Source organism: Chionomys nivalis, chromosome 3, assembly GCF_950005125.1.
Source record: "Chionomys nivalis chromosome 3, mChiNiv1.1, whole genome shotgun sequence".
NCBI lineage: Eukaryota > Metazoa > Chordata > Mammalia > Rodentia > Cricetidae > Chionomys > Chionomys nivalis.
Genome location: NC_080088.1, coordinates 113,113,883 through 113,138,739, shown reverse-complemented (window position 1 = coordinate 113,138,739; position 24,857 = coordinate 113,113,883). Strand labels below are relative to the sequence as shown.

Sequence of the window (24,857 nt, the reverse complement as noted above, 5' to 3'; positions counted from 1 at the left end):
GGGACATAGTGCGTACCTTCCCTCTCTCCACCTCCTTTGTGGTCATGACGATGACGCGAGAGTTCTCCTGGAACACCATCCTCCAGAAATCATTCACCGTGTTCTGCAGGCAGCCTTGAGTAGCAATGTAGCTCTTTTTGGGTTTTGAATTGTTGCACTTGGTTTCAAATTCAGGCTAGAAATTAAGAAAAGTCTTCAAACCTTTGAAGGTGGTGTCACAAGTATAAAGACACTAGCAACATAGGACCAGAAAACACAGTGAAAGTCAAGCTTACCATGATGATATTCGCATTGATGTAATCAGAAACGGGCTCATTAGGATCCCCATCATGCAGGACAACCCTGGTGTGATCAACTGAGGAGAAAGAGAAGACAGTCAGTCAGTCCTCAGAGCTTCAGCACAAGCGGGCGGCCTTAAGCCAAGCCAATCTAACAGTGAGTACTTCACGAGATCAACCAAAACGTGACAAGGCATAGCACAGTACTTTCTCAGAACTCCCTGTCTGGTGATGCTGTGGGTGCAGGAGTCAGCAAGGGGAGGGAGGGAAGGACTGTGTGCTGAGCACCTTCTAAATCATTTTTGTAACTTCCCATGAGTAAAAGGTTAAGGTGCCTATTGGTTTTCTTCCTGTTTGGGTTTGGTGGTAAAGGTGGGGATTGAACCCAGGACCCGGAGCATGCCAAGCAAACACTGTGCACTGAGCTATATCCCCAAATGGTTTTTGTTTTTAAAAAGATTAAAATACCAACAATGACGTCTAAGCTCTTCAAAATCATCCAGGGAAAGAGAAGTGGATCAGAGAACAAACAAATCAAGACCGCACACAAGCTGGCTGTTGCTAAAGCTGGGCTACAGCTACACTCAGCTTCTATTTGTTAACATATTCCAAATTTCCCATAGTGAAAGTTTCTTAAAGAGGCACGGGAATATATAGAACCTATAAAACAGGATTTATAAAGTATCAGTTGTCCTTATCTATACCAAAATACATTACTGGTATAAAAATCTGAGTGCTCTATCAAAAACAACATATTTTACAATGGGAATTAGCAACAGTGCTAAGACTACACAGAGAAACCCTGTCTCTAAAAACAAAACTTTTTAAAATTTATTTTAGCTGGGTGGTAGTGGTATACACCTTTAATCCCAGCAGTTGAGAGGCAGAGGCAGGCAATTCTCTGATGAGTTCAAGGCTAGCCTGGTCTATAGAGTGAGTTCCAGGACAGCTGGGGCTACATACCCTGTCTTAAAAAAAAAAAAAAAAAAAAGAGGCTCCCCAAGACCGCCAGGACCCCTTTCTCGACAGCTAGCTATACACACTTCTGTGCAAACTCCTGTTTACTTTTCTCATGAGAGCAATGACTCCCTGTGGTCCACTCCCCTGCCCCCATCTTCTCAGTACCGCATCCTTACCTACAGATAGACAGCCATGTGGAACACACACACAGAGGAATAAATGCACCAAGAGGGCTGGAGATATAGCACAGTAGCAGAATGCTCACCTTGAGTGTGGAAGGCCTGGAGTTCAATCCCCAGCACTCCAAAACACCCTGTTCTGTGCCCACACTAGTCACAGCTGAAGTCACACCAGGATGTGCAACAGCAGAGTCACCTCCATGGAGAGATGAGCTCCAACTTGTGTAAAGATGGGGTTCTCAATGGTGCAGGCTACAGGGAGGCCCAACTTTATGGCACTCACAAGGTGCCTTATCTGTAGAAGCTGAGCCAGCAGAAGGTGATAAGCCCAGTAGGTTCTCCTTTCTCCAAATGAGAAACCGAGGTCCAGAGGGAGGTGTACCTACCCCTATCTTACAGACAAGTCACGAGGAGCAGAGACAGCCCTCAGATCTGAGACCCATTCCTTAGTCTAACACTGAGTCACCAAGAGCCTTGGGGTTGGTTGTTACATGTAGGTAGAACAGGAATAAAGGAGGAAGAGATGGCCACAGAGGGCCTCCTACTCTACAGCTTTACTGGTACTATGAGGACATCCATCCTCATTATGGCTGGTTATCTATTAGCTAGCATGTGACCCCAGGCACTGTGACTGCTACTGAGGCAGGGGGTTGATACTTACAGGGCAGGATGTTTTTGTATCTATTTTTGTTTTTATTTTCTTGTCTCTGTCCTTCTTTTCGGCTGTAGAGAAGTTTGCATTCCTGTTGTTGTAGCGTCTAGAAGCAAAGTAAAGTAAATATGTATCAAATGTATTCAAAAGACAGAGCTGAGATGGCTCAGTGGGTAAGGGCACTTGTATACATCTGAAGACCTGTGTTCAGTTCCTGGGAACCACATGTCCAAAGACAAGAACTTCTGAAACGTGTCCTCTGACCTCCACACGGCATGAGACATCCATGCACATGCACAAAGTAAATCAATAAATGTGAAAAATACACATGATATAAAAAGTACTCCCTTAAAGGAAAAAAAAATTGAAGAAAAGGGGAAGCGAGGAGAGAGGAGAAGAAAAGGAAGGAAGGGGGAAGAGGAAAAGGAAAGAAGGAGGGAAGAGGGAAAGGAAGAAAAGAGAAGCAAGTCAGCCTGGCCTGTGTTCTCCTTTAAGGGTTCACCCTGTAGAATGTAAGTCAGGTCCATGGAAACAATAATACCCATCCCCACAGCATGACCTGACAGAAGCACTCATAGTGAACTATGCCAGCAAGAGAAGGCTTCCTAAGTCATCATGGGCCACCCAGGTACAATGTCATATCATCCAGTGTTCAAGAGGGAGGATCCAGGGGTGAAGACAGCCTGGACCACAGCACAACCTTGGGAAGGAATGAGGGAACAACAAAACTCTACTACCCAGTCACACAGAAGAACTTGGTCGCTCTACGGCTCTACAGAGTCAGTCTAGGGACTATTTAACACCTGGGAAAACGATCACAGTGGGTCAGATTCTCACAGAGTAGGATGTGAGCCACATGCTTACATTTATCTGGGCAGCAGCACACACACCAAGGAGGGAGCAGGGAAGTAGAATTCAGAAATTCTTGTCCTTTTGTTTGGTTGTTTGCTTGACTGACTGATTTGATGTTTCCTTTGCTTTTTTTTTTTTTGGTTTTTCGAGACAGGGTTTCTCTGTGGTTTTGGAGCCTGTCCTGGTTTTGCCCCTAAACTTTCTCCAATATGTGTAGCATAAAGGCCTTTTGAGTCACAGAAGGCTGCACTAGGAGAGCTGGAATGGGATATGTAAGCAGCACATGAGCCACGCACTTCAGGAGTTTAGGATCGGCTCAGTCACGACAAGTCCCCATGGCAGTCTTAGAATGTGGACACTGGAAGAGGCAGAAGCAGCTTGGTGCCACTGGAGGAAGGCAACACTTAGTACAGCTTCAGGGTCCTCTCGTGTCAAACCCAAGTCAGCATCTCAATGACAGCTGTGTCCGGAAGCCTGTTGCCCTCATTTCCCCTGGGAAACCTGGACAAGATGCGGGGAGTCAGGCCTAGAAGGACAGGGCAGGGAGTAAGGATGGGCTCCAGAAGAAAGTGCCAGATAGCTCTATGGGGGCAAAGAATTGGGGACACCATTAAAGAAAGAGATAAATCAGGCAGCCATAGTTTAACTGACCCAGTCAGAAGTGGGAAGGTAGCAAGGACAGTCCAGAGAAGGACAAGGCAGGCTGAGGCACAGTCAGGAGTAGGTTTCATTTTCAGAATGACAAACAAGTTCTCTTCATTATCTCTCAGCATGCCTAGCTTGTGGATTCTGTGATGCTGAGGATGGAGTCCAGGGTCTCTGGCGTAACCTAGGTCAGTGATTCACCACTGAGAGCAGAAACAGACAAATAAAGTGAAAGGCAGCTAAAGAAAAAAAGGTTTCTTTCCTCTATACAATGCAAAAGCAGCTACCTGGGAAGATCTCTGTCAGGAGTAATAAAAGTCTTTAGCTAGGACCTGAACAGAAAGAAAACAAAGTGTGCAGAATTTGGACAGAGCAATGCTTATTCAAGTTCTTCTTAATGAGCTCCCATCAAGTAACTAAAGCCATTTGCCTTCTGGGAGCTGATGTTCCCTGACCTTGAACTGGCCCATGAAGGCAACTCTAGACCTTGATGTTTAGATACGTCACAGGGATGATGTTCAAAAAGAAGTTCAAGTATTGAGAGACCCATCACTTCAACAGCAGTAGAGTGAGGAACTAGAGGACCTGCAGCTTTGCTTAAACTTGGCAGTAACTTTGACCATCACCTATGGGCCAAACCTCACGTGACATTTACTCGTAAGTGCAGATGCCAGGAAATATTTGTAAAAGGTGGGGCCCTGTGCCCCCCTGGTTCATCTTAGCTACTGCAATTGGGGTGCCAGAGTAAACTTCAGAGTTCAGGTCAGGGCACCTTCATCAACACAATCCCATGCATTTGCTAGACTGCCCATTAGGAGCTCTGCCTCTTGCAGATGCTGTGGATGTCATGATGGGCTGTGAGCCCTGGAAGCCCCCAGAGAGGTAAAACCCAGGCCCTGTGTCCAGGCAGTGGGACTGCTAGCAGATAGCAACCTTCAGGGATGGCAAATGGATAATAATGCCTACCTCAGCGTGTTCTCTATTGCTCTACCTCTACCTCCTCTCCCCATGCATGTCCAGGACCAAAACCATCCAGACCTTTTCATTCCTACAGTGAGGGCCGCTAGCTGTCCAACCAATAAGAACTCAGAAGTAGCCAAGTGGTGGTGGCGCACGCCTTTAATCCCAGCACTCGGGAGGCAGAGGCAGGCAGATCTCTGTGAGTTCGAGGCCAGCCTGGTCTACAAGCGCTAGTTCCAGGACAGGAACCAAAAGCTACAGAGAAACCCTGTCTCGAAAATCCAAAAAAAGAAAAAAGAAAAGAAAAAGAACTCAGAAGTTAGGATTGTCTATCCTCTGTCCCCAACTCTGCCCAAGATTAGCAGCTAGCCTCCACCAAGACCCACTTCCTTCTGGGCATCAGGTTAATGGGGGTAGGAGTCCGATTGTATCTAGTAGCCCTACCCAAAAGGAAGACAACTCCCCAAAAGTTTGTGTTCTGCAGCTCCCCACTCTCTCCCATGGACCTGCACTATCACTCAGTAGCTGTGCTAAGGATAAGGCAGAGGCAAACAGCAAAAAAAGCAAAACTGGGACACAGGCTGACAATACCCTTTCCCCAGGAATTACAACCAAACCATGAGCTGAGAAAAGAGGCAGAGGCAACTGCTAGGTCAACTGCAGAAGTTCAAACAGAGCCAGAGGTAGAGAGGCACCATTCCAGTATGCAACCCAAAAGAGCTTTATGAGGGGCTGGAGATGGCCCAGCAGCACTGGCTGCTCAACCAGAGGACCCCAGTTTGGTTCCCAGCACCTACAAGGCAGCTCACAACATTCTTTAACTCTAGTTTCAGGGATCCTGTTCTGACCTCAACAGGTTCTGCATACATGTGGAACACAGACATATATACAGGGGAAACACCCATACACTCAGAAAGCTCTGTGAAAGACAATGCTTCATTCATCTGTGCTGGGTCTGGGACAGCTCTCCTGAAGAAGTCACAGGGCCGTACAGAAATGAAGGGAGCACTGGATACTCCAGCACCAGGTAAGGCGAGGGAAGAGACTGGGCAGCACATCTAGATACCGCGTACCAGGAAGTGGAAGGAAGTGAGGAGAGACAGGAGTGAGGAACATGGCAAAGGACTAGAGGGTCAGGCAGAACAATCTCAGCCTAGAGGAAGGAAGCACAATCCAGTCAACTCAGAATGGGACATGAAACCAGAAATCCCCAAGCTTAAACCATTTACCAGCCTCATCCCTGGAGACAAGTTTCTTTTCTGAGAGTCAGATTCTTGGTTCTTCAAAATGAAAATGTCATGCTTCCAAAAGGAAACAGGGAGCCACTGAAAGTTCTTGAAAAGAAAGGTGTGAATGCTGAGACTATCATAAAGGGTGTGTACAGGGGCAGAGGCTGGTGGAACAGAGGCAGAGACCTGAGCATCAGGCTGGAATCCTGTCTCTATCCCCTGCCCATCTGAGCCATCCTGGACTGGCACATATCTCTCCAAGCATCTGGGGATACAACTAGATGCCCACCTGGCTCAATGTTCAAGAGGACGCAGATGATAAAAATGCCTTCCTTCTCAAGAAAGACAGACACACATTAGGAGGGAACAGAAGGACTTCCAATGTCTAGTTGATGTGGGAGTGATTTCTTTCTAATCTGTTGCTTTCATTGGTTAATTAATAAAGAAACTGCCTAGGCCCATTGATGGGCCAACCCTTAGGTGGGTGGAGTAAACAGAACAGAATGCTGGGAGAAAGAAGCCGAGTCAGGTAGTCGCCATGATTCTCCCACTCCAGACAGACGCAGGTTAAGATCTTTCCTGGTAAGCCAGCTCGTGGTCCTACACAGATCATTAGAAATGGGTTAGATCAATATGTAAGAGCTAGCCAATAAGAGGCTGGAACTAATGGGCCAAGCAATGTTTAAAAGAACGCAGTTTCCGTGTAATTATTTCGGGCATAAAGCTAGCCATGCGGGCGGCCGAGTGCCAGGAACGTTGCCCCACCGCTCCACACAACATCTAGTCATGAGAGAAAGAAAAGAAAACTGCATCAAGAGGCACCAAGGATCCCGCCTTCAGCTCCAGAGTAATGCAGAACCTCCAAAGACCATGTAAAAGAAACTGGTCTCTAGAGGAAAATGGCCTGTTTGGAAAGCATGAGTTTGCAGCAAAGATAGGCGAACAGAGTGGGAAACTCTCAAACCATGAAATCAGAGCACCAAAGCAACACAAGCTTGCTGGTGCTAGGGCTAAATGAGGCTCAGTCACGTGCTGAGTTGGAGGCAGAAAAAGAATGCAGGAACCGTAGGACAGTCAGCAAGAAGGAATTGGGTACGCTCCTGTGGCAGAAAACCGGAAGGAATGGGGAGCCGGCAGTGGAAGGAGATGAAGAGGGAAAAGGAGAGACCCTGCCTCAAACTGAAAAGAAAGCAAGGCATGTTGGTGAATGTCTGTGAACCCAGTACTTAGTTTGAGGTCAACAAAGGCTTTGTCCCAAATACTGAAAAAAAGGGAAAAGGTGCTGAACATGTACCTCAGTTGGTAGCGTGTGCCTCAGTTGGTAGCGTGTGCCTCAGTTGGTAGTAGGCTTATCTAGCACACACAAGGCCCTTGGTCCAATCCCCATCACTGTGTAAACTGGCTACTTAGTAGGTGGAAGCAAGGAGTTCAAGGTCTCCCCAGTCTCATAATAAGTTTGAGACCAGGCCAGTCTGGGAAACATGAGACCTTGTCTCAAGTAACAAAAAATCCCATTGACCTCTTCTCAATGTGTCATCTCAGTACACGGGTGACACCAAAAAAAATAAGTAAGGTTCAAGAAGTAAAGGGCTTAAAATAAACAGAAACTGCAGCAGGGCCACTCATGACCTAAAAGGAAGCAGTATGGTCATCCATGTCAAGGGGTAACAGAAAGGAAAGAGCATATGGGCATGGATAGTCCAGAGCCACAGCCAAAAAAAAAAAAAAAAAACCCTAAAAGAAAAGAATGAGAGGGAATCAGAGGAGAAGTATGGTGTCAGAAACGGGGCGGCATCAGAGTAGGGACAGGGGAGCAGCACAGAGAGACCTTTGGTATAGAAAAGGGGCAGCAGAGGCAGAGCTATGGTGTAGGAACAGAGGGAGAGCTATGGTGTAGGAACAGGAACAGAGGGAGAGCTATGGTGTAGGAACAGGAACAGAGGGAGAGCTATGGTGTAGGAACAGGAACAGAGGGAGAGCTATGGTGTGGGAACAGCCGGAGAGCTAAGGTGTAGGAACAGACGGAGAGCTATGGTGTAGGAACAGAGGGAGAGCTATGGTGTAGGAACAGGAACAGAGGGAGAGCTAAGGTGTAGGAACAGAGGGAGAGCTATGGTGTAGGAACAGGAACAGAGGGAGAGCTATGGTGTAGGAACAGGAACAGAGGGAGAGCTATGGTGTAGAAACAGGGAGAGAGCTATGGTGTGGGAACAGACAGAGAGCTATGGTGTAAGAACAGAGGGAGAGCTATGGTGTAGGAACAGGAACAGAGGGAGAGCTATGGTGTAGGAACAGAGGGAGAGCTATGGTGTAGGAACAGAGGGAGAGCTAAGGTGTAGGAACAGACGGAGAGCTATGGTGTAGGAACAGGAACAGAGGGAGAGCTACGGTGTAGGAACAGGAACAGAGGGAGAGCTATGGTGTAGGAACAGAGGGAGAGCTATGGTGTAGGAACAGGAACAGAGGGAGAGCTAAGGTGTAGGAACAGACGGAGAGCTATGGTGTAGGAACAGGAATAGAGGGAGAGCTATGGTGTAGGAACAGAGGGAGAGCTATGGTGTAGAAACAGGGAGAGAGCTATGGTGTGGGAACAGACAGAGAGCTATGGTGTAGGAACAGAGGGAGAGCTATGGTGTAGGAACAGACGGAGAGCTATGGTGTGGGAATCTCAGACCCTGAAACTGCTCTGCCAAACAAGATGTGCTCTTTTTTCAAGCTGGGGCCTCTAGGGAAGGTTCTGGTTTGCTACAAGCCTGTGACCTGGAACATTTGGAGTTTGCAGCTGGAGCCTGACTGGGGCTGTCCTTCAATGTTGACTGCTTAGTCACCAGGGGAATACATCCACCAGAGATCACCAGCAAGAATTATTACTCTAGACAGAGCCCTGGGGTGCACCTAAACAGCTTATTTCAGTAAAGCCACCTGGAGGAGAATCACAGTGCCTGTAAGCAGGACAGAATCACTGTGGAAAAATCAGAGGGGATTGCAGGTGAAGGCCCCAGGCTCCTCCCAGCCTCTGGCCAGCAAAGCTGCAGGCCAGGTGACCTCTGAAGGCAGGAGAGACTGCACTCTAGATTACTGAAATTACTAATGAAAAGGAGTTTACTTTAATGGGAAAAGTAACTCCAGTGAAACAAATGTTCTATAATTTTGTCTGTTTGGGATTTGGGGTTTTCGTCTGTTAGATTTCTTTCCCCTTTGTCATATGTTTCGGATTGAATAAGAAACATGGAGTTTAAGTATTTTTTTTTTATATTTTATTTATTTATTATACAATATTCTGTCTGCTTGTATGCCTGAAGGCCAGAAGAGGGCGCCAGACCTCATTACAGATGGTTGTGAGCCACCATGTGGTTGCTGGGAATTGAACTCAGGACCTTTGGAAGAGCAGGCAATGCTCTTAACCACTGAGCCATCTCTCCAGCCCAAACATGGAGTTTAAAAACTAAAATCTTATTTTTTTTTTTTTCGGTTTTTCAAGACAGGGTTTCTCTGTGGTTTTGGAGCCTGTCCTGGAACTAGCTCTTGTAGACCAGACTGGTCTCGAATTCACAGAGATCCGCCCGCCTCTGCCTCCGAAATGCTGGAATTAAAGGCGTGAGCCACCACCGCCCGGCTTAAAATCTTTCTCTAACCCAGCCCTGTGAGCCTAAATCAGAATACCTAGGGCATGTATGTTCTCTGCACACACCCCAGGATTCCATCAGGGGCTCATGAAAGCAAGATGTATACCAGTAAAGTGCACTATCTCAAAGCAGAGCCCAAACCAGGCGGTGGTGAGCATGCCTTTAATCCCAGCACTCAGGAGGCAGAAGCAGATGGATCTCGCTCCGTGAGGTCAGGACAGGCTCCAAAGCTACAGAGAAACCCTGTCTCAAAACAACAACCAAAAAAAAAAAAAAAAAAAAAAAAAAAGCTCAGACACTGCTCTAAACCACCCATTCTAGACCCCGAGCCTGAACACAAGACAGTGCTTGAAGAGTTCAGACTCAGTGCATCCACAAAACTTTATCTGAAGCCTACTTGAAAGTGGGGAAGTGAGAGTTCTGTCTGCTGGACTGGGTAGGGGGTCGGCTACAAGCAAGCAGGTTCTGCCCTGGGGTGCTCATTGTGTCGCCATCCTAGATGGCACAAACCCTTTTGTTCCCCCAGCAGCTTCCTCTGGGCAAAGCATTCCTTCCCCTCACAGACTCACTAACGTTACTGTTTCTATGGATTTGTAGTGCATTAAAACAAGAGCAACATGGATTACTCACAAATTCCTACGTACACGTTCAATAGGAAGTACTCAGCTTACACTGGGGATGGGGGATAGGGGATAGGGAAGGCTCCCCTGAGAAAACTCCCAGAGGGGAAAGCTGAAGACTGAAGAGGTATCAAAAGACAAAAACAAAACAAAAACCCTCTTAAGATGTCCCAAGTAAAAGCTGGTGGCTTCACAGCCTGCTCTCTCTAGCCTATCCTTCTAATAATGGCACCCTGCAGCAACTCAAGTTGTAGAATTTGGGCTCCTTTGAAACACCATCAGAACACATGGAGAAAAGTAGGATTCCACCAACAAAGTGTTCTAAAAAAGGTGGGACTCCCCAAATGAGTGTACTGAGATCACCATTCGAGCACCTGAGGAAGCTGGGTCCCCCCATTCGAGTATCCTCAGGAAGACAGGATGATGCATTAATCATCCTCCAGGAAGCAATTCTGATGTGCTCACTAACAGAACAGCATCCTGCGGATGTGGCTCAAACTTTAGTCTCATGGGGACTGAAATTATGAGGGTGCACTTCCAACTCCTGCAGTGGCCTTTTGGTCCTTGGTCTCATGCCCCTGACTCCAGTCTGAAGGGACTGCAGTTTCTTAAAGCTGAAAGAACTAGAGAGGCAGGCAGGGGTAATAAGAGATCTCACGAGCAGGCCCTCATCTACACAGACAGCTTCATCTGCAGGATTCCTCAATGCTCCGACAGTGTCCAACCCTGGCAGTATAGATGGGACTCTCATTGTTTTCCAGAACACACTCATTTTTGCCCTTTTATGTTGCTATTCATGTATAAAATGTGAGCTGAATTTGATTCGTCAGAGAGGGGGGCATCTACAATGTTTTCCATGGCCACAGCAAAGGGTGAACTAGGTAGATGGTACATACTGGAATCCCAGCATTGGGAGGGAGGCGAGGGACTAGGCGCAAGGCAGATCCTTGACAGGCGCAAACAGGGAAAGGGGTCAAGATAGACATGGAGGGTGGCAAACTCCCAGCGTCTCCCTCACCTCCTGATCTGAGATAAGGGCCTACATGGCAGCCTTTTTTCCCCCACAGCAGGACTGGCTTCTGGCTGAAATGGTACAAGCTGTGTTTGAGGCTAAACCTGAACATGTCTACCTCAAGCTGTAGCCTATCATCTCCTCTGTCTGTAAGGTGACCAAGCCAAAACTGGGTGAGACGGACCTGTCCTACATCACTAAAACAGTTAGAAGACCCAGGGCTGAGCACTGGGAAGATGGCTCAGCAGTTAAGACTTCTGGCCCTCTACAAGTGCAACAAGCTCTCAACAGCTAAGCCATCTCCCCAGCTCCTCTTTCTCTCTTAACCTTTATGCTGAAATTTGTATTAAGATGCCCTTTATTTTATAGTAATTAATATGCTGGAGAACATTATTTTTTTTAACTGAATAAAAAGAAATGAATGCAGTATTTGATTGGTAAGTATGGAGGTACTGGCGCTGCACTGGTGACAAAAGGCTCATCTTCATAGACATATTCAAGTTTTTTAAAAAAGAGGTAAGACGGATGGGTTACAGCTCAGTAACATGCTCTGCCGGCACAAAGTCCTACATTTGATCCAAGGACCAATAACTAAATAAAGAATTTAAAGATGATCTCATGGCTTATTCTGCTCTCATCACACTTTCACTGACACACTCATCCCTGTTGTTTCTCTCTTCCAACAAGAAACTTCCGGGGATGGAGAAATGGCTCAGCAGTTAAGAGCACTGACTGCTCTTCCAGAGGACCCGGGTTCAATTCCTATCACCCACATGGCAGCTCACTACTGTCTGAAAAATCCAGTTCCAGGGGATCTGACACCTTCACACCAATGCACATAAAATAAAGATAAATAAATCATAAAAAAATTTAAAAAAAAAAAAAAAGAAAAAGAAACTTCCGAATGGTGGAGACCCTGTCTGTTGTGTCTCTCCATGGTGTTTGAATAGCCCACCCCAATGCCTAGTATGAGACCAGACTCATCATTGCGGAGCAAGCACCAGTAATGTTCTATAATGGACCCATCCCCGGGGCTAGGATTATCAGCATCTGTGCTAAAGAAGGTGGGCCATCTCCTAGACCTCTCTGACCTCACACTCCTCTGTGGAATGGAACTAGCACTCCTCTCCGAAAGCTGTCTGGCACATAGTGGCACACAAAGCTGTGAATCCTCAAGTCCTATACTCCTATACAAAGCACAGCCTAACCACTCCTGTAAAACAGAAAGTGGAGAGAGGAGAGTGGAATTGGAAGAGGGTAGGAATCAGCAAGATAGCTGTATACCAAACTATTACAGAATAAATTAAAAATATTCTTTTTTTTGGTTTTTCGAGACAGGGTTTCTCTGTGGTTTTGGAGCCTGTCCTGGAATTAGCTCTTGTAGACCAGGCTGGTCTCAAACTCACAGAGATCTGCCTGCCTCTGCCTCCCGAGTGCTGGGATTAAAGGCGTGCACCACCACCACCCGGCTTAAAAATATTCTTTAAACTGGGCATAGTGGCACACATCTTTAATCCCAGCACTCAGGAGGCAGAGGCAGGCAGATCTCTGTGAATTCAAGGCCAGCCTGGTCTACACAGTGAGTTCCAAAACAGCCAGGTCTACCCTGTTCTGGAAAAACAAACAAACAAACAAACATGAAATGAACTGTATGCAGGCAGGAGTGACATAGGAGTGTGACTGTGGAAGGAAATAAGCCAAAGCTCCAGACAAACACACAAGGAGAGAAAAAAGACCAGAGGATACACGAGTCAGCAGCCTATGAGCCACAGGTCCACAGGGCAGGCTCACACCTGAACCCCTTAACTTCCCTGTTATTAGTGTGAACTCACAGCTAAACGAACCTGGGCCCTTCTCCTGGTTTCACTAAAAGCAAGGAAGCTTCAGTTTGTCTGAAGCCCCTTGGATGCCAGAGGACTTCGATCCTTTGGTTTTTCTGGGGTCCTGCCAGCGGTCTGAACCAACAAATAGAGCTGCTGGCTCATCCATCTGAGACAAGCTACCAACCCCTCCCCAGGAACACAATACAATGCCTTTCTGCTTCAAACAAGTCCTCTGAGAGACCTGCTCCATACCACAGCAAAGACATCTTCTCACCTGTTAAAAAAAGCTCTTAATAACTCACATAAAAACAACCTGTCAGTGACTTACCTCAAATTCTTCCCAAAAGCCCTGTTTGACTTTATCTGTGGTCTCAGCTAACTTGCTTAGCTCTCGAACACGGCTTTCGATTTCAGCAGCATTAATACGAGTTGTATTGAGGGGCTGTTATGTTCAGCAGTGGTGGGAAAGAAAGAAAACATGTTTAACAGTGTTAACACAGAACGAAAAAGAGTTCACAAAAGCAAAGGCAGGATGTGCATCATCCCAAATGTGTTCATGTGTGTGCCTATGCGTGCCCGTGTGAACCTGTGTGTACATGTGTGCATCCGTGTATTCATGCATGTATATGGGTTGTTTGTGTAGTGTGTTCACGTGTTTGTGAGTGATGTGTATCTCTGTGTGTGCCGGTGCATGCGTGCATGTCTGTGTGTGGTACATGCGATGTGTGTGCACATGGCATGACAGTGACATGTGTGGAGATCAGGGGCAGTACTGAGGAGATGGTTTTCCCCTTCCTTACTTAGGTGACCTGCAGGGATAGAACTCAAAAACACCAGCACTCTACCTAAGCCACCCTGAGCCCCAAGATCACTTGGAAATGAACTTTCACTTTCTCTTCTGTTCCATCAGGAAAAGTCTCTTCATTCTCAATGAACATGTTAGGAACTCAGCTGATGCAATTTCAAATCTAGATTTCTAGATTTGATTGTTAAATCACAGCACGATTTCCAGATGGGACCACTCTCATAAAAGTGAAAACAGCTGAGCTCAGGAGAGCCTGTTCTGCCCCTTGCCAGCTGCCACAGGTAGAACTGGCCCCTCCCTTCACCTGGGCAAATCAGGAGAGCTGGCCCTGGTTGAGAGGGTATAGGAAGGCGGACCAACTTAGCTCCCACCCCAACCTACATTCTGGGCTTTGAGTTGGCCCAACCCAACATGTACCCCATCCATGAACTGCTGGAGCACGTGAAGTGGCCAGTCCTGCAGAACCACAGCTGCAGCATCTCCACACACAAGGCAACAACAAGCTATCCGAGAGGATTCTGGGTGAGGATCCAGTATTGATAGTGTATCAGAAGCCAGAGGCCTCGACCCAGACCATTGCAGCGAACATTCGCAAATGAAGCTGTTTGGACAAGAGGGTTTACTGTGTGACACACCATGTCACACAGCAGCTTCCACTGAGATTTATTTTTGTCTGTTTATTTTTTTGTTTCCTTTTGGAGGAAAGGTTGCAAGAGCGGATAGTGAACATGGTGGGATGGGGAGATAAGTGGGATTGGGGTGCATAATGTGAAATTCACAAAGAATCAATAAAAAGTTGTATTAAAAAAAAGTGAAACAGCGAAGACTCAAAGGTGAGAAAGTATGTGCCCCAAAGGGAACTACCAGTAATTTGCAGTGAACACTTCTGGTTTTGTTTTGGTTTTTTAATGTTCATTGGTGTTTGGCTTGCATGTCTGTGGGAAAGAGAATCACTAGAAACTGGAGTTATACACTGCTGTGAGCTGCCAGGTGGGTGCTAGGAATTGAACCAGCGTCCTATGGAAGAGCAACCAATGCTTCCAACCGCTGAGCTATCTCTCCAGCCACTGAAGATTTCTTTTAAAGGGCACAATAGTACATATGTATAATCCCAGCATGGAGGCAGGAAGGTCACGAGACTAGCAGGGTTACATGGCAAGACTATTTGTCAAAAGTAAAGGACAAAATAAAGTCTACACATGTGGGTGCTGGGATGTACTTCAGTGGTGAGCACTTGCCTAGCATGCAAATCCCTAAGGTTTGATTCCCCAGGACTGAAGGAAAAAAACAAAAACCTCTGAAAGAAGGCAGGTCATATATGCCAGAGTTCAAGTGTGGTGTGCCTTGGGTTCACTCTATGAGGTCTTTCACAGATGTGGAAATGACACAGCATCTAGATGTTTCCAGATACTAAAGGAGGTGATTTGTGAGATTGCATGCCCAGCCACGACTGAAGACGGGTACAGTATGAGGAGCTGCTGATATTCTATCTACTTCTGCATTACACTATGGATCTTGAGTATCATCCAACGGACCACGTGTTGAAGGTTTGATCCCAACCCTAGGTGCTACTGGGAGGTAGCAGAACCTTTAGAAGGTAGGGTCTACCTAGAAGACTAGGGAAGACAGTCAGGGGCAGGTCACTGAAGCAGATCAGGGCCCTTCCTGTCTGTTTCTCAGCCATGTGGTAAACAATCCCCATGTGCTCCCACCATGGTAAAGGTGTCACCAGATGCCCAAAGCAGCAGGGCCAAGTGACTGTGGGCTGACTCCTTTAGCTCCTGCCCCTATTAACCAGTCCTCATGCATCTTGTCACGGAGATGGGGTGCTGACTGGTATACACATGTGAGAGACTCCATGCTAACATTCTCCTAGTAGAAGCAGCTTCAGTTTCCTAACCTGCTTGAGCTGCAGGACGGTACCCAGAGTCTCCACCATGGGATTCTTCTTATAATGCTCCACCAAGTCTGTCAAAGAGTCAAAGCGCTCTCCTCCACCAACGTCGTATTTCAGTTCCTTTCAAAACCAAAACAGATGGTGTTCATTACTGTCTTCCCACTCTCCTGAAGCCACTGTGTTCTTAGTGACACTTAACCTGTACACTTGTAAAACCAAGCCACATGTCTGTCTAGAGGGCATGATGAGAACAAGACACACATGTATCATATCCGTGTCATCACAGTGGAGCCGCACTGGGCCTTGAGAAGAAAGTCTTGTCATTGGTGACAACTGGGTGAGGCAAGAGATCCTCCCAATAAATCAAATAAGCCAAGTGCTGAAAGGAACATGTGCCACCTCATTTATGTGTAGATCCCAAAAAAAAAAAAAAAAAAAAATCCAATACAGAGTGACAAGAGACCAAACGGTGGCTATGAAGGACTTGGGTGCAGGAGAAGCCACCGGTGACACACAGACCCTCTCTGTATGGTGACAGGCTCAGGAACCCCAATCCGCAGCATGATGACAACAGTGGACAGGGTTACATGCACTGGAGATTGGCCAAGAGAACATCTGAAGTGTTACAAGGTGATGGGTACACTTAATGAGCCTGACTGCAAAAAACTAAACACTATAAATTGAAGCCCAGAGACTGACTCCCAATGCCCATAGCACTGTGAAGGAAAAGAAGCAACAGCACTGATGAGGAGATTGGGGCAGAGTGCTGGGGATACTCAGTGGTGGAACAGGTGCTAGGTTTCATCCCATCATCAAAGACAAGAAATGATACAAAAGTTAATTAAATCGAAATCAAATGAAAGCTCCACGGGCTGCAGGACATTTCCCATCACCTCCAGACTCTTCAAAATGCCTAGCGTGGCATCAGTGCTCATGAATGTCACATACACAGCTGAGAAGCTAAATGGGACAAGAAAGCCTGCACATGTTTAGATAGACAGGATGCTGAAGACTGTTGACCCCAGGGGGTGTCCACAGACAATGTCAACCGCCTGTGACACTTCTTAGGACAGCCAGTGTGCACTGAACATGTGCAGAGGTGGACACAAAAGAAAAACTAGAAGGGAAAATTGGGCAAGGTGGTAGCACTAGGGAACCAAAGGTAGGCAGAGATCTGTAGGTTCCAAGCCTGGCTAACCATAATAGTGAATTTCAGAACAGCCAGGGATACACAGAGAGATTCTATCTCAGAAAAACAAAAACAACTGGGCAGAGGCAGGCAGATCTCTGTGAATTACAGGCCAGTCTACAGAGTAAGCTCCAGGAGGGAGGGCTACACAAAGAAATCCTGTCTCAAAAAACCAAAACCAAAAACAAACAAAAAAAAAGCCAACAAAAACATAACAAAAAAAGAAAAAACAACAACAAAAGTAACAGCGCTTCAAAACGATGAGACAAACACAGGAGAGACGGCCATGAGCAAGTAAACAAAGATAAGATAATCTCAAAATGTGGGTGTCTAGTGTTCTCTCAGCAGAAGTCAGTCATCCCTCCCGCCCCCAAGATGCCACTGCACCAGACCCACAGTCCCCTTGGTGCTCTACCTGACATCGGATCATGACGTGGGTCACTTTTGACTTGCCATCATTGCTCTCCCCTTTGTCATCACCGGTGCGGACGGAGAGAACAAAGTCTCCAGGGTGGCTCTGGCTCTCTCGGACAAGAAAGCTGCCATGCTTACCCTTCTCCGTTAGCAGTTTCTCTGCTTCTTTTCCAGACAAGTGACCATGGAACCACCTAAGTGTTTGAAAAGGAAACAAGCTGAGTTCAGCTGGGGTATGCAATATTCTTTCATGTAACACACTGAGCCAGCACTCCTCAACACAGATTCCAAACAGACAACTTCCTCCAAGGGGCAGAGGGTCTGACTAGACAGATTCTGTATCCCAAACAGATAGGAAAAATGACAAAAATGTGTTTAAAATGACACTAAAGTTTGTTTTTCTTTTTTGAAACAATCTCACTGTGTGGCCCACGTTGGTCTTGAGTCATGGATCTTTCTGCCTCAGGTTCCTGAGTGCTGAGATTACAGGCAATACCACCACACCTAGCCTCCACTAAAATTTAAAAAGGAGCCCAGGATCATTTGAAAACAATATTTGCCAGATGATGGTGGTACATGCCTTTAATCCCAGCACTCAGGAGACAGAGGCAGATAGATCTCTGAGTTCGAGGCCAGCCTGGTCTATAGAGGAGAGTGAGTTCTAGGACAACCAGGGCTACACAGAGATACTTTGTCTCAAAAAAAGGAAGGAAGAAAGGAAGGAAGGAAGGAAGGAAGGAAGGAAGGAAGGAAGGAAGGAAGGAAGGAAGGAAGGAAGGAAGGAAGGAAGGAAGGAAGGAAGGCAGGCAGGCAGGCAGGCAGGCAGGCAGGCAGGCAACAATACCTTCAATGCTTCCTATTTTCTTTTAAACTTCCCATCTTTTAAAAATGCACTTGACTTTTTTTAAGTGCCTAACCCTAAAAGAACCAACTGTTGAGTTGCAGCCATTTAGTGAAAAGATAAGAAAGTTAGCAGCGTGGGCATGGTGGCCTATGCCTAGAATTCATGTGTGATTACTAGTGTTCTGTCAACTTCACACAAGCTAGAATCACTTAGAAAGAGAGTCTCAATAGAGAAAATAACTCCTTCCAGATAGGTATGTGGTGCATTTCCTTAATAGAATATTGATGATGGAGGGCACAGCCCACTGTTGTTCATGCCATCCTTTCGCTGGTGGTTCTGGGTGCTATAAGAAAGGAGGCTGAGCAAACCAAGAGGACAAGCCAGCATTCCCTCATGGCCTCTACATCAGTTTTTTTTTTTTTTTTTTTTTTTTTTTTGGTTTTTCGAGACAGGGTTTCTCTGTGGTTTTGGAGCCTGTCCTGGAACTAGCTCTTGTAGACCAGGCTGGTCTCGAACTCACAGAGATCCGCCTGCCTCTGCCTCCCAAGTGCTGGGATTAAAGGCGTGCGCCACCACTGCCCGGCTCTACATCAGTTTTTGCCTTCAGGTTCTGCCTTGAGTTCCTGCCCTGACTTCCCTAAATGATGAACTATAAGCTGTAAAAAGAAATAAGCCCTTTCTTCCCCAAGCTGTTTTTAGTCGTGGTGTTTATCATAGTAATAGAAACCCTGACTGAGACATCATACACTGGAGAGTGGAGGCAAAAAATGAGGATCTCAATGTCATCTTTACTACACAGCCATCAGGAGGCAAGCCCAGCCCGCAGGAGACCTGAACTCAAGCAACAAATAAGCAAGTTATGAAAGAGACAAAATAATCATGAATCTGTGTTTGTTGACATTACATAAGAATGGATCTTTTTTTTCCTTTTTTGGTTTTTCGAGACAGGGTTTCTCTGTAGTTTTGGAGCCTGCCCTGGAACTTGCTCTTGTAGACCAGGCTGGCCTCAAACTCACAAAGATCCACCTGCCTCTGCCTCCCGAGAGCTGCTGTCCAGTTCTTCAAGTACATTGGGTTATCAGTCAAGCTTTAATGGTATGTACATCTTGGAGCAAGGACAGAGATTTCCCTAAGAATGTGAGCTCGCACAAGCAGAGAGAGCAATGTCTACATGGAACCCAGAAGGTCGTACTTTAACTATTATGCTGGAGAGTATTGATGCAGGCTGTCTAGGGCCATCAAATGGCAGATAATGAGACAACCCAGCTCTTAAGTGACCACAGAAACATCATAACAGAGCCACAGGAATGTCATGGCTTTAGGTAAGAAAACAAGCACACCCTAGTGGGTAACACTCATCCCTGAAGCCTTGACCAGCTACACACTGCTGGAAAAGTACATGCAGAACTAGAGGTGGAGACAGCATGAGGCTATAGCAGCCAGAGAAACAAACTACTAGCATATAATACAGAAGCTGGAGAAAGACAAGATATACAGACCCAGAATCTGCAGTCAAAAGCCAATGTCAGGGCAAATAAAGCAAGTACCAGCTCTCAACTCCAAACACACAGCAAGAGCTCCACAACATGACAGTTCCCAATGGACACAGTGGCAATTCTCTGCAGAGAGTCACGCTCACGCATTATAAAGAAGATGAAAAGCCATGGGCTTAGCCTGACCTCTGTTGGTAGTGCTGCTGAACAACTGGTCTGAGCCACCATGGAGCACTGCTGCTGTTTCAGCATCTCTATCATCGGCTGTTGATAAACCTTACGATTCAAGTACATCTAAATCTACTCGGGGAAAATGCAAGAGCGCTGTGGAGTCTGTAAGGAGCACTGACAGCAGCTGCTGCTAGCAAAGGGCATTCTGCATAAACTGATGCCATCATTCTTACTTTAATACACTGTAGCTCAGTGTGTAGTGAGCCTCCCTGGCATGGCCAAGCCTGTGCTCAATCTCCAGTACCACATAAGTCAGGCATGGTAAAGCATGTCTGTAGCCCTAGCACTCAGGAGATAGAGGCAAGAGGATCAGGAATTCAGTCATCCTCAGCTACACAGTGAATTCCAGGTCACCTTGAACTATACTAGACCCTGTCACAAACAAAACAAAACAAAACAAAACAAAACAATGTTTTAACAGTACAAAGGACAGACACCAGCCTTTGAAGTCACACAGATCCTCTGTGTTCCATAAGGCAGGCACACAGCACACAGTCTTAGAGTACAGATTTGTGCTCACTAAGATGGCACTGACCTTTCAGAGGTTGGGTCTGCACAGTTCAGTGGGTACTTGAGCTCAATAACATCTCCATTCTTCTCTTTCAGCTGCCCATGATGCTCCATGTAATACTGGACCAGTTCAGCCAAGGTGGCAAACTTCTCCCCACCATAGAGGTCATAGTAGTCCCCAGTGTTCTGAATCTTGATGTGGGTAACGGCTCCATTTCTTCTAAAATAGTCCATTGGGAGGAGAGATGTCAAAGAGCAATACTTGGAAAAAGAGACCTCACATTTGGTAGATTTCACCCAAACAATGGAACAAACCCAATGAAAAGATTTACCCTATCCCAGGAACTGAAGGTCAAGGAACCCCCTCAACTATGCCAACCCACAGCACTGTGTCTGCACCTGTGCCCTGTGTAGCTTCCATTTTGAACAAGTGGCCTATTTTACAGGATAGGTTAAATGAGAACAATTACTGTTCTTAACAATCAAGGGCACCTAATACACGAACTGGCTCTTTGGAGCCCATTTCCTATGGAGGGATACCTTGCTCGGCCTAGATACAGGGAGAAGGGCCTTGGTCATGCCTCAATGTGATGTGACTGACTCTGTTGACCCCCCATGGGAGGTCTTATCTTCTCTGCAGAGTGGATGGAAGGTGGGATGGGGAGAAGGCAGGGGGAGCAGAGGAAGGGGGGGTGGTATAGGAGGTCCTTCTGTATTTGTGTTGCTTTTATTGGTCATTAAAGAAAATGCCTTGGTCTAGTTGATAGGGCGGAACTCAGGTAGGCAGGGAAGACAGAACAGAATTTTGGGAAGAAGAGCAAAGTCAGGCAGACGCCATGGCTCTCCTGCCTGAGACAGACGCTGGTTAGATTCATGCCGGTAAGCCACAGTCAAGTGGCAATACACATTAATGAAGATGAGTTAATCAAGATGTGAGAGTTAGCCAATAAGAGGCTAAAAATAATGGGCCAGGCAGTGTTTAAATGAATACAGTTTCTGTGTGATTATTTCAGGGGTTAAGCTAGCTGGGCGGAGGGACACAGCCCATTCCTCCTACTACAAGGGGGAACTGGGATTGATAATTTAAAATAAAAAGATTATTTAAAAAAAAAAAAAAAAAAAAACACTGAAGGACACACAGCTAAGGTTAAAATCAAATACCCAGCCAGGCAGTGGTGGCACATGCCTTTAATCCCAACACCTAAAAGGCAGAGACAGGCAGATTTCTTTGAGTTCAAGACAAGACTGGTCTACTGGGCTAGTTCCAGGACAGTCAAAGATACAAACAGAAACCCTGTCTCAAAAAACCTAAATAAATATAAATATAAAACGCCCACTTACCCTGTAGTCCAGCAAATCCACTCCTAATCATTTTGCCCAAAGGCAATGAAAATGAATAGGTACCAAAATGACTTTCAAAAGTAGACAAATAAAAGATAGAAACTCAAAATATTTATCAATTATCATTGATATCAAATATTGATATCAGCCAGACATCTGGAAGGCTGAGACAGGAAAACATTGGGCTACAGAGCAAGACAATGTTTAAAATAAGTAACAAATTTTAAAGGCTTGCTTTTAAATATATAAATATTGCCTAAAAAGTATGATGATACACACTTATAAACCCAGCACCTGCAAGGCTGAGGCAGGAGGATCAGAAGTTTAAGGCCAACCTTTGATACATGAGACCATGTTTCAAAAACACAAAACAAAAAGATCCAACAATAACCAAAATCAACAGGGCCCAGTGGGTAAAGGGGGCTTGCTAGTAAAGCTGACCTGACAAATCAAGTTTGATTCCCAGGACGCACATGGTAGAAGGAGAAAACCAACTCCCAAAGCTGTCCTCCGACCTATACATTCACTACATTCATGCCACGACACTTTCACACACACACACACACACACACACAAATAAATAAATGTTTAAAAAAAGTACATTTAATCCCAGCACTCGGGAGGCAGAGGCAGGTGGATCTCTGTGAGTTCGAGGCCAGCCTGGTCTACAAGAGCTAGTTCCAGGACAGGAACCAAAAGCTACGGAGAAACCCTGTCTCAAAAATCCAAAAAAAAAAAAAAAAAAAAGTACATAAAAATAAATGTTAAAAAAGAAAAACCAAGGGGCTGGAGAGATGGCTCAGAGGTTAAGAGCACTGGCTGCTCTTCCAGAGGTCCTGAGTTCAATTCCCAGCAACCACATGGTGGCTCACAACCATCTGTAATGAGATCTGGCGCCCTCTTCTGGTGTGCGAGCATACATCGAGGCAGAATGTTGTATACATAATAAATAAATAAATCTTTAAAAAAAGAAAAAAAGAAAAAAAAAAAAGAAAAACCAAATCTGAGGATGGTTAGCTGGCTCTGCAGGGAAAGCCTGACAACCTAAGCCTAGTCCATGGAACCACAGAAAAGGAGCTGTGGCAGGAGGAGGTGAGGTAGGAGGAGGGGACTGAGACAGGAGGAGGTGAGATAGGAGGAGGGGACTGAGGCAGGAGGAAGGAACTGAGGCAGGAGGAGGGGACTGTGGCAGATGCACATCACACACATAACGAAAAAGCATATCTAAAACCTGATGAAGTCTAACATGCACTGTCTAGTCGGCAATAACAACTCTTCATGTAAGACTCAGGCTGAGTTCCTACAGATCCCCTTTCTAAAGGCTAAAGAATCTGGCGTGGTGTGAAGTATGCCTGTAATCCTAACAGGGAAGCAAGTAAATCTCTGTGAATTCAAGGCCAATCTGGTCTGTATATCAAGTTCCAGGCCAGCCAGTGCTATCTAGTGAGACCCTGTGTCATAAATAAAAATAAATGAATGGATAGATGGATGGATGGATGGATGGATGGATGGATGGATGGATGGATGGATTAATTAAATAGATGGGCACTTCCTAAGTCCCAGTGAGATTCTAAATAAATTCTCAAGGACATGAATTACTCTTCCCTATGCGGAAGTAATGTCTATAAAATCAAACCCATACACTTCAGTTTAAATAGCTAGAAAAGGCATATAGAAATCATCATCTAGGAAACTCCGCCAAGCCTGCTCAAAGGGACTGTGAGAATGCACCACACTGTCCCCAAGGATTTAAAACAAACCAAAGCCTCCCAATGTCCATCACTAGAAGAATGGAGAAGTTAGTATGTTTGCATCGTTTGACCACCGAGTAGCCATTACAATGAACAGCTAGATGTCCCAGCATGCAGCTCAAACAGCACTTCAATGGATACATGAACTACGGAATGATTAAAATGCTGGGAACACAGAGCTCATGAGGTAGTCAAGTATGCAACACATCAAGAGGATCCATGCAAACTCTGGACAATGGCTTCCTTTGGGAAAGGAGGATGGAAATGAGACAGAGCAGGGACTCAAGGGGACTACAACTTCCTCACAGAGATTTTCATTCTTTTTTTTTAATATTTATTTATTTACTTATTATGTATACAATATTCTGTTTGTGTGTGTGCCTGCAGGCCAGAAGAGGGCACCAGACCTCATTACAGATGGTTGTGAGCCACCATGTGGTTGCTGGGAATTGAACTCAGGACCTTTGGAAGAGCAGGCAATGCTCTTAACCACTGAGCCAGCCCGAGATTTTCATTCTTTTTTTTTTTTTTTTTTTTTTTTTTTTTGTAGACCAGGCTGGTCTCGAACTCACAGTGATTCACCTGCCTCTGCCTCCCAAATGCTGGGATTAAAGGCGTGCGCCACCACCGCCCGGCGAGATTTTCATTCTTGACTAAGGAAAGTGATGTGAACAACCTTAACAGAGCCCGTTCCCCAACAAAATCCATAGCCAAAAAGAAAAACCCAGGAGGCAGGATTCAGCCCTGGAGGCTCCAGGTATATATCTCTGCCCAAGGTAGGCTTGGTTACTGCTGTAAGCAGAAGCCCAGTAACCTTTCCACTGCTTCCCAAGGCTGTGACTCTGGGTGACCACAAAAGGCATGGGAACTGGGGTTGGAGAGTTGGTTCATCGGTTAGGAGCATTGGCTGTTCTTCCTAAGGAGTCAGGTTCAGTTCCCAGGACCCACATGGTGGCTCACAAGTATCTGTTACTCCAGATCCAGGGGATCTGATGCCCTCTTCTAGCCTCTGTGGGCACCAAGCACACACAGGGCACACACACATACATACAAGCAGAACATTCATACACATAAAATCATTAAAAAAAAAAAAAGCATAGAAGCAGGCCAATGCCCTGAGTGGCTCCACAGGGCAACAGGTCCTCAAGCTCTGCAGGAAGGTGTGAGGCAGTCAAATGTGGCCTCGCCCTTTCTCTGAAAACATCCTGAGTGTCTCCCTTTACCTTCCAACTTACCTAACGGACAGAGTGAAGTCTCCAGGGTTACTCTTACTGGGCCTTGCCAAAAAACTGCCATCGACTCCTCTGGTCAGCAGGAGATTCTCTGCCTCCACACCAGTGATGTTGGGGTGAAACCATCTAGAAGGAGGAAAAGCAACATTGAGAACCAGACACCTCAGTAACACCCACACCACCACAGCTGAGAACCCTCAGACCATCATGGTGGAGGCCTGTGAGCAGCAGCTGACAGCTAGTTTCCAGGCCAGACCTTCCCCTTTTCTTAGTCCCTTTTCCTGGGTGGAACACTGAGATCCTGCCATCCTGCA

General features: G+C 46.1%; 1 protein-coding gene across 2 annotated transcripts in view; it reads right to left on the bottom strand.

The window, feature by feature from the left end:
* Ptpn11 (protein tyrosine phosphatase non-receptor type 11) overlaps positions 1 to 24,857 on the bottom strand; it is a 73,776-nt gene that overhangs the window by 24,810 nt on the left and 24,109 nt on the right. For both annotated transcript variants that reach the window (XM_057764219.1, XM_057764220.1), the window contains exons 2-9: positions 24,547 to 24,669; positions 20,245 to 20,439; positions 17,143 to 17,335; positions 15,542 to 15,658; positions 13,165 to 13,278; positions 2,079 to 2,175; positions 276 to 355; positions 17 to 175 (exon numbers count right to left, since the gene is read on the bottom strand). In XM_057764219.1, the coding sequence (XP_057620202.1) occupies positions 17 to 175; positions 276 to 355; positions 2,079 to 2,175; positions 13,165 to 13,278; positions 15,542 to 15,658; positions 17,143 to 17,335; positions 20,245 to 20,439; positions 24,547 to 24,669 (1,078 nt within the window). The remainder of the gene's footprint in view (positions 1 to 16; positions 176 to 275; positions 356 to 2,078; positions 2,176 to 13,164; positions 13,279 to 15,541; positions 15,659 to 17,142; positions 17,336 to 20,244; positions 20,440 to 24,546; positions 24,670 to 24,857) is intronic.